The sequence below is a fragment of the Silurus meridionalis genome, chromosome 4 (assembly GCF_014805685.1).
Source record: "Silurus meridionalis isolate SWU-2019-XX chromosome 4, ASM1480568v1, whole genome shotgun sequence".
Lineage (NCBI taxonomy): Eukaryota > Metazoa > Chordata > Actinopteri > Siluriformes > Siluridae > Silurus > Silurus meridionalis.
In genome coordinates, this window is record NC_060887.1 from 20853343 (window position 1) to 20863101 (window position 9759).

The 9759-nt window shown below is 34.6% G+C and overlaps 1 protein-coding gene across 1 annotated transcript; it reads left to right on the plus strand.

Annotated features, from left to right (window-relative positions):
• Nucleotides 1–6351: 6351 nt before the first annotated feature.
• Nucleotides 6352–8130, plus strand: ccka (cholecystokinin a). The gene is made up of 3 exons (XM_046847979.1): nucleotides 6352–6475; nucleotides 7244–7495; nucleotides 7692–8130. The coding sequence occupies exons 2-3, from the start codon at nucleotides 7246–7248 to the stop codon at nucleotides 7811–7813; spliced, it is 372 nt and encodes a 123-aa protein (XP_046703935.1). The 5' UTR covers nucleotides 6352–6475; nucleotides 7244–7245; the 3' UTR covers nucleotides 7814–8130.
• The last annotated feature ends 1629 nt before the right edge of the window (nucleotides 8131–9759 follow it).

Genomic DNA, 9759 nt, shown 5'->3' on the forward strand with positions numbered 1-9759 from the left:
CTGGGCAAAAAAAATGTTTTTTTCTGAACTCAAACACACACACAGTCATCCCACAATTTCGCATCAAGAAAAAGATTCAACCACCCACATGATATCACTTGGAAGAATAGCACACAGCAACTTTTCTACAATGGTGCATATATTCTACAAGTCACACAAGATTAATTAACACCATTACTTCTGCTAACTCATATAGACAATGACCATATTTTAACACATTTAATGTTCTTTATATAATATCTTATGGCGATGTTAAAGTTGCAAAATCAACAGTAAAACAAAACAAAGATTGTTGTGGATTATCTGGTTCTCACCTTTGTTCATTTAGTTCACTCCGCAAGAAATAGGCAATATATCATGTGCTGGTACAAATGCTATTTTATAAGGTGTTGATTAATGAGAATAGAAGCCTTATTGTTAATTTAAGACAAACTTTGTGGTGTTAAATGTGACTATTATGTCAAGGACTATTCATGCAGTAATTTACGGGCAATGTTCTAGACTCCATTATTCATTTAAAGTCATCTATGAATTTCTATATTATGTTATTACTTTCTCTTTATATATTTCTCTTCTCTTTACTCTTACTGTATTGCATTTAATTGCCATACAACAAGTAATCAACTATATCAGTTCACACCTTTGCATACTTTTATTAAAAAAACTGGCTGCTTCAGAAATATGACCTATATACAGTATACTATGTGACATAAATGAGAAATGAGAACTATCCCTGGGTAAAATTACTGGTTACTCTATAGACACCAAAGTGAAATATGACCATGAAACTCTTATAATTTACAAAATGTAACAAACCCAGTACCTGCAATTCAATACATCAATATTATAAATTTTTTTTGCATATTCATGTCATTGGAACACAGCACACAACACCAGTGTTCACGGTTTGCTTCCGTCCAACTACTAAAACATAAATCTACATACACGTCCTCCCATCCGAAATGTATGACATTAAGTGATGACGTGCTTTTGTCTTTTTGTGCTTTGAATAACATAAAATATAGCAGTGATTTTGTAAGAGTGTTTGGGGTTTAAGAGATGGAGAGAAAGCTCTGTGAAAGCAGGCATATCTCCGGGGAAACGTTCTGAGGGAAGTGTCAAGCTGCTGTGAATTTTTAAATCTGGTAGGCAGGAGGTAGGTGAAACTGTGTCAAAAAGATCTTCAGATGCTCAGCCTGTGGAATGAAATGCAGAGTAGTGGCCTGAGAAAATTCATTGGTTATGTCTATACTGAACGAGTGTTGTATTGAGTGTGTGGGGTTATATAGAAACAGTCACAACAGAATAACAAGTGATAAACTCATTGTTGAAAACTAAACTGAGTACAACACATAAACACAACAATAAGTATGTGAATTGTAAGTACTAATATTTGAATATAATAGATAAAATGTATGCTGTTACTCTTTGTTCAGTTGCCTAATCGAATAGTCTAGAAAGTCTGACTCAGAGGCATAATTGTATCAAGAATAAGAAACTTTTTCTTTGCCCAGGCTTTAATATTATTATGTTATATTATAAATTATCATAAATGTGCTAGCTTTTTAAATTGAAAACTGTCTCAGGCACAGTTATAGACAGTGCTGGGAGAGTAGCTGATCTCGTTTACACCATCAGCAAGGTTCAGGCAGGGCTGTTTGTAATATAATCCTAGACAAAAAAACAGTGCATTAGAAAATATATACTCCCCTTTAATCGAAGCAAAATCCTGACATAATGCTGTATAAAAAGCCTCAACCATCATTAACTCAGCTTACCCTAGTGTACCGATTAGAAAAATGATGGAGTAGCTGTGGTTTCGCTGATAAATCAATACTCTTCTCCTCAATCATTAACATCTAAGTTGTTGCAGTGTGTTGCATCTGCTTCCTGTCTTGCTTGTGAACTACTGGACTTCTTAATTCTGTTAGAGAACTCATCCTTTCCACGTTTATAAGTGCCAAGCAATAATGCAATCATATGAAATTTGTGTTTGCATTTTTAACAAATATCCCTAACTGGGATTTTCTGCCTCCTGATGGCCCACTCAGGCACCATAGAAGAGAATACCACTAATGCTCTAAGGCAGTGGTCCCCAACCTCCAGGCACCGGTCCATGGGTCAATTGGTACCGGGCCACACAGAAAGAATACATAACTTACATTATTCAAGTTGTATTTATTATCTGATTCTGAACATTGTTTTATTTTTTTAAATAACCGGATTTTCTCCTCCACATCTGTCTATGACTCACTCTTGATGCATGTCAAGATGCCTCAGTCACATGTCTTACCTCCATCCGCTACCTTCTTAAAGGGGCTGCTCTGGCCGGTAGCATAATACATTACCGCTAAATTGAAATCCCCAAGCGAGCAAAATTAACAAAAAACAACACAGTGTATTCACATTTATTATTATATTTAGAAAATACAAGTTTTTATGCCGGTTGTATCATTTTATTGTATTTATCTGCCACACCTTAAAGGCCGGTCTGTGAAAATATCGTCTGACATTAAACCGGTCCCTGGTTCAAAAAAGGTTGGGGTGTGTATCAGATGTGTACCTCTAAGGTACACATCTGATCTTAATCTCATGGGAAATATAAAGACCACAGACTTAATTTTCCAATTATTTCCTTCCTACTTCCTTTGTAAAAATGAATAGAATTGTACTTGCACAGAAATCTAACTCAAAAGAATTGAACATTTCAGCAAGCCTTGCTTATTCTGTTCCCTACTTCAAAAACACCTCCCATTGGTGAGTTACATCAATGCCCTTGGTCCCACACTGAAATGTTACTGTGGGTTTCTTGTTAAACAATAGTCATGCTGGGCCAACAGAGTGCAGCATTTAAGAAATGACAAGCCACTTTGACTTGTTCTCGCCTGGAGAATACACTGAGATTTAACCTTCCAAATTGCTCTGGCAATCAGCAAGCACAGAATCTAGCAGCATCTAAGAGCATGCGCATATTCGTATGGCAATAGCAATAGAGTACTGTTGAAAAGGCTCCCACTTTTCTGACTCACACTCTCTAAGTAATTGCAACTCTCATGTGCCAGCATTTTCTACCCACTCCAAATGATGGGTTCTATAATTGGGTTATTTAATGATGTTATTTCCCCACACAGATACAAGCACTTGCTCTTCATTGGACTTATCCTGATTGCTATTCACAATTCTTTTATTGTTATTATGAGTGAAAATACTGATTGTCTCTAGAGCTTATTTAGGGAGCACTGAGCTTCTCTGCAAGTTAAGTTTATATTATGAAAAAAGCCAAGAGCAAGTAGGAGAACAAGGTTAAGTATAAATATATTTCTGAGGGGTTTTAAAGAGCCATTCATCTTGATTTAAACTATTTCTCATCAGCAAAATTAGCATTAATTTGAAAAAAGAGCAATGTTGGCTGCCCATACAATTATTCATTAATCTCAAGCCTTTATACAAAGAGACTTATAAGAAGCTTAATGGCAGATTCTATATATGTGACTGCTAAATTAACAAAATATCAAATGCATAGTTTGCTTTGAAGCTTTTTCATAAGCTTTACCCTTTACCCTATGCTTTACTCTTCTTTTGTCTTTTCTTCTTTTTATTATATTCTTTTCCATATGAACAACTGAAAAATGTTTTTGTGACGAATGTTACCTGTGTTCATACAATTATTAAATCATTAATTAAACAATGCAGTTAATTAATAAATCAGTGTAAGAATTTTCATGACTAATTAATTTTTTGACACCAACTTGACTGAAAAAGTGGAATCATTTTGCTGGAGTAAATTGAAGTTATTTTAATTGGTTAATTGTAATGGGTAATGCACAAAGATTAAATTTTCTACACTGAAATGTAATATATCATGATTGCACCTTTAAATACTATACTCTATGTAATATAACCTGCTTCAGCTATATTTTCCAGAGAAATTTCAAATTGCAGGAATTACAATTAAAAACTTTAAAATCTGTGCATTTAATCATCCAAATAACTAATAAAAAGTTTACTGAAAAGGAAACGTTCATGACATTCATTTGGAAATAATTAATGAAAATAATCCAAATCAGTGTACATAGGGTTTCTAAACCCAGTCAACCTAAACCAGTTTCCAAAGTGACTTGTGGACAAGTCAGGTAGGTGCAAATAAAATAGTGCTTTGGTTTAAACCCAAAAACCTGGTCCACAGGTGCTCAACAGTTTTCTCAAAGCAAAGAACAGTGAGTGTGTGGAATATAATGAGAAATAAAAGAAAGCCATTGAAGCCTTTTATCCACTTTATTCCCTATTGACCTTGATTTCACAATGCCTTCTCTCTTACCCTCTCTTTTGGCTCCTCTTTTTTCCTATCTCATCTCTTTTATATATTTTCCCTGAATGTCATTGCAACAGTTGGTCTATGGTATACATTAAATAAAGACTCCTACTGGGTAAGGGTTTCCTTGTTCCTTTGTTCTACTGTTACTAGCTATTGCAACATATATCCATATTTTCAGACTCTGAATGTTTGAGAATGATGTGTCCAGTGTTGGATTTAGAGCATTCTTATTGGATTGGCTCAAGTGTAACACAGTGGGAGCATAATGTGTACAGAGCTAGTGTGGCATGGTCATAGCAAAGTGTGACTTGCCAGTTTATCTAAATAAAATGCACATGCCTTGGTCTGACACTATACTATAGTTTGACATTATGATATCGTTTCACCCTTTGCTTATTTTATTATTTGAGTTAAACATATTTTTCAATCCTGAATAGTTTTCAGAACTGTCTACCTTAATAGCAGAGTAAAACCTACTGTTTAATTAAAGCATTCAATAGCAATCTATTTGTACATAAGTTTTTTTTTTTTCTAATCATGTTAATGTCCTCTGTGAAATTGTAATAAATAGTTGATTATTTAAAGACAAATAACTTATAATGGTAAGGTAAACAAACAAACAAACAAAAAACAATATGGGGCTGATAATGTACAAAGCCACAAAAAAATTCCGTGCCAAGTTTTAGAGAAAAACATATCATACAAAATCCTTTATGCTGCATTAAAAAATATATCTAGTATTTTACTAATATGTCTAAATAAAACATAAAATCATCACAGATTATTATGTCCTCTTTTAAACTGATACCTGCTGTTCCTCACATCTAACACAATTGATTTAGAACGGTCAATCTAACAAAACATTAATCACATGTAGGATCCCATCAGAAATTAAACTTGGAGAAAATGACCCATGGCAGAATGATAAATCTTATTAGATTGATTCTTGATTATAAAAAAAACAGTGTATAAGTAAAGTACAAAAACGCATAATAATTTAGGACAATGTACCATGTAAAACCCAAATGAAGCACTTAGCTAGCTAATGTAGTAGCCTCAGCCTCATTAATTCTTATACAATTCTTAAATATGTAAATGTATTCCTCGCAGCTTTCACAGCATTACGCAGATTAATATTTCTTTTTTGTCCACTTTAACTTTTGTGAAACTGTTGAATCTGTGGTGCTGCATTGTTTAACACTGAATTAATAATGAAATGTACGTGTTTCTATCAGGGGGTTGCCAGATTATATCTCAAATGTATAAGTTGCATACACCTGCTTAAAGTTTCTCTTACTTTGAACATTTCACAAAATTTGTTCCCTTACGTTAAGAAAAAATAAGCCAGTTTTTTGGACAAGTTATCAGAAATGAAATGTTTGATGGTTGTATTCTCTAAAATTCCAATTTATCAACAAATTAAAGGCGTATCAGTCAGACCCATACCTGCTCTTGGATATTCTTATTATAATAAGTTATACAGTTATACAGGATTTTATACTAATGATTCAATGTTATTATTTTATTAAAATTGATTCAATGTTCAGGGCAATTGTAGTTTTTTAATTGTAAAAGTAACTTGGTAAACAGCAAAAAACCTTTGTTTAAATCTACTTTTTTAGCTGAGTATTTTTCCTTTCACTTGGCTCTCTGTGTGAAAATAAAAAGTGGTAGATTTGTCATCCTCAAAAAGGGCCTACTTTTGTCGACATTTATAGTCGTTGAATAGCTGTAAAGTCAGTTCTAATAGAGGTCAATTAATGAGAAGTGTGTGTGTGTGTGCTAGAGAAATATGCTTCTCATTGTGACATTTGTCAGTGTGCATCCTGTAAAAAAAAAACCCCATTCTGCGTCAGGCTTGCGCAAATATACACACATGCACATATTCTTATGCGCGCGCACACACACACACACACACACACACACACACACACACACACACACACACACACACACACACACACACACAAAGGCAGTAGTGCGGCTGGTTCTGTGCAGGCCACACAAAGCCAGCCCCCTGCAGAAGAGTATATAAGGACCGCTGTTACACTGTGTGCTGAAGTTTTCCTCATTCATATTGCTTGTTGAGCACAGCACATCTTCCCATTCCATCTCCTTTCTTGCCTGCTGCTCTTCTCTGCTGCACAGCCTCACGCTCAGGTATTTCATTTGCACTCTTTATCTTTAGATTATTTCCTTGTTTAATCTATGACATTTTTTTATTAACTTAAGATTTCTTGTTGATATGTTGAACAATTTTCATAAATTTAATTCATTCATTATTATAAGAATAGTTGTAAAAATTTGATGTACTTATTTATTAGACATGATTAGACTAGTGTGAGAACATTCATTTCCTGTGCGCCATATACATTGTTAATAATATACAAAAATATATATTGTATATATAGTATAGGCTCATATACCAATCCGTTTCAGATCAACTGCAGTTTTTAAAAAACTGTCTTGGTTTAATATATATATTTTTTTTATTCTCTTTTAATCTCCTTATTTCTTACATTTTATTTCTTGCCATTTTAGATATAATTCTTCTACTTCTGTTCTCTATGAGTTCTTCTTTTTCTTCTACATAATAATAATAATAATAATAATAATAATAATAATTTGGGATCATGAAGGAAAGCCAGACTTTAAAGCTCATAACAAGGGTATATTAAGAGCCACTTGCAGTAATACTTCTAGCACCTAATTTGACAATTATGTCTATGTTGACTAATTCTAATTGTTAATTGCTAATAGTTATGAGGTTATAATTCAGCTCAAGTCATCTCCATTAGTGTAGTTAATTTTAATATTATTTAAACACTAAACCCTAACTGGAGATATAGTGCTTTGTGTAAATGGGATATTATGCCTATAATAAAAAACTAGGTTGTAAATGACTTTCTCTCTGGGTTTGTGCTTCAGGCATGAACACTGGAATCTCTGTGATAGTGCTGCTGGTGGCTCTTTCCAGCAGCAGCTGCTTCTCTCACCACACACACTCAGTGGAAGAAGGGCAGTTGGATGGAGGTTCTGTAGACGAGCACAAACGCCACACCCGTGCAGTGCCCCCCAATGGCCAGCTCAACTTATTGTCTAAAACTCAAGATGAGAACGTGGAGGAGGACGCGGTGCGCAGGCTGAATGAACTGCTGGCTAGAATCATTTCCAAAAAAGGTAGGCTTGTGTCATTTCCTGTTCTACCCTCGTCGTTTAAATTCAGATGTATTCTGATAATAATCCTGCTTTGAGTTTTGATTAAATCCCAACAGAGCAACAGGTAGCACTTTACAGAAGATTAACTTGGTTTCATATCATGTAGATTTTTCCCACAAGCTGTAACCAGATGATATTCCTCACCTCCTCTTTTCAGGTTCATATCGCAGGAGTCCATCCCTCAACAGCAGGTCCAGCCACAGAATAAAGGACAGAGACTACTTGGGCTGGATGGATTTTGGCCGCCGGAGCGCTGAGGAGTATGAATACTCTTCATAATATCCAATCCCCCAAACATCATTTTTAGGGAATTAATCAATCTGCCAACTATGTGTACAGAGAGATACACTTGAATTCTTCTTGCCAATCAAGTCATTGTTGGAGTGCCCTTTCTTCAACTTATTTCTAATGTAAATTTGTATAATGAAGATGATGCAATATATGATTATCTATGTGTAACTCATACAGATTTTACATGCACTCACATTTTCAAGGGGGAAAGAAATGTGCTCTGTTTTATTTATTTTCTTCTGTATATGATTTTGTTCTAGCATTAGAAAATCTGTAAGATGTTTGAGAATAAATCATTGCCTTAATTTATTTCCTCCGCTGTATTTCTTTCTAGGGTCCAGAAGTTTGTTTGATGCATTTACACTAAACCATAATGAACTGAAGAGGATGGGCTGCACCATAGCACACATTTATGCAAAAGCTAATGTGATGCCATGGAAACACTGATTAGATTAGATGCTGTTAGCTTGCATGCTAGAGCAGAAGCTTTCACCGCTCCAGAGAAGGTTACGAGAAAAGACTGAGACACTTTGGTGTTCTTGATTACTGCTTTAATAATGAGATTTGAACCAAATCCCCAATGGAAATGATACGAACAGCGCTGCCGAAGTGACAGTTTAAAGTCCTCCACATTGCAACAGAGAGCAGCGTAGCAATTTGTTTAGTGTTTAGGGAAGAGCGCTAATAGTTAATGGCCACATAAACACATTGTCTTATTGATCATTCGAAGTGGCAGCATTAGTACATAAGGCTTTCAGCAATCTCTCTCCGAACGGCCTTAGGGAAAGCTTACATCGCAGGCAATAAAAGGCCAGCTTTTACTTGTACAGGCGCAAAGCCGGAAACAAACAGACTGGGACATAACCTCATGCTGTCTATTATGTACCACTTGAGTTAGCACATAATGGATGAATTGCAGGATGGCAAATGAGGGAGAGCAATAGTTTAGAGAGAACAAAAGGCATCATTATGCCACAGGTGTGCCTCAATGAGAAGGGTTTCATTCATTTAAGACAATAAAAAGTGAACCAATAAACTCAGACAAGCACCCACACATGCGCAAACACATGCAGGCACATGCACTTACCCCGACATGAAAAGGCCTGCTGCCTGGGCACTTAGATGTACCATAGCAATTCAAACACTGCATCTGACCCTAAGACTACTTTCAAGCATCGCAATTAGCATGAAACAGATTGATTATCTAAGATGTTGGAGATCCTGGAGATGAGGTTTACTCAGCACAGCAGTGTGAAGTAGCAGAATAAAGCCAAGACTTGACAGTGAATTCCTTGGAGATCTCATTAAGGCATCAAAACAATTCAGAATCAAATCCCAAGCTATCTCTTTTCACCTTTGTCTCTTAACTTTTTGGTTTTACTGAAAAGCTAAATTATTGGGAAAAGTACAGAGTATTATTAATGATTTAATCTTAATCTGAAGTGAAGCAGTGAATTTATTAAGTAATCAATAAAAATACATAATAAAAAAAATAATTGCTAACTCAGACAAAACAAGATTTTGGTTTGCTGGTTAGACTCTGAATGATAAATTAGATTAACAATAAAAAAAGAAACCTAATTAGAAAATATACAAATTTAATGTCTGACATTTCTGTGTTAATAAAGTTTTTTTTGTTTTTTTTTTGTAAATTGATCTGACAATTCTATTGAAGTATTCTGTTTAATTTATATGAACAAACATGTTGTGGACACCGGATCATAAGATTTGTATGTGCTTTTTAAACATCCTATTCACATTTATACTGCTGTTATAATGTTCACTTTTCTGAGAAGATTCTCCACTGCATGCTTATTCTATAAACCATAGAGATTAAAATTAAATAAAAATAAAATAAAATTCCATTTAAAATGTAATATGCAAAATGTATATGTACAGTATTTTTGTATTTAAATTAACATTTACCATAGCGT

Excerpts from the sequence above, each read along its gene's own strand:
- ccka (XM_046847979.1), top strand. The coding sequence starts at position 7,246 with ATGAACACTGGAATCTCTGTGATAGTGCTGCTGGTGGCTCTTTCCAGC. Across the intron at positions 7,496-7,691 it reads TAGAATCATTTCCAAAAAAG|GTTCATATCGCAGGAGTCCA; the intron begins GTAGGCTTGTGT and ends TCCTCTTTTCAG.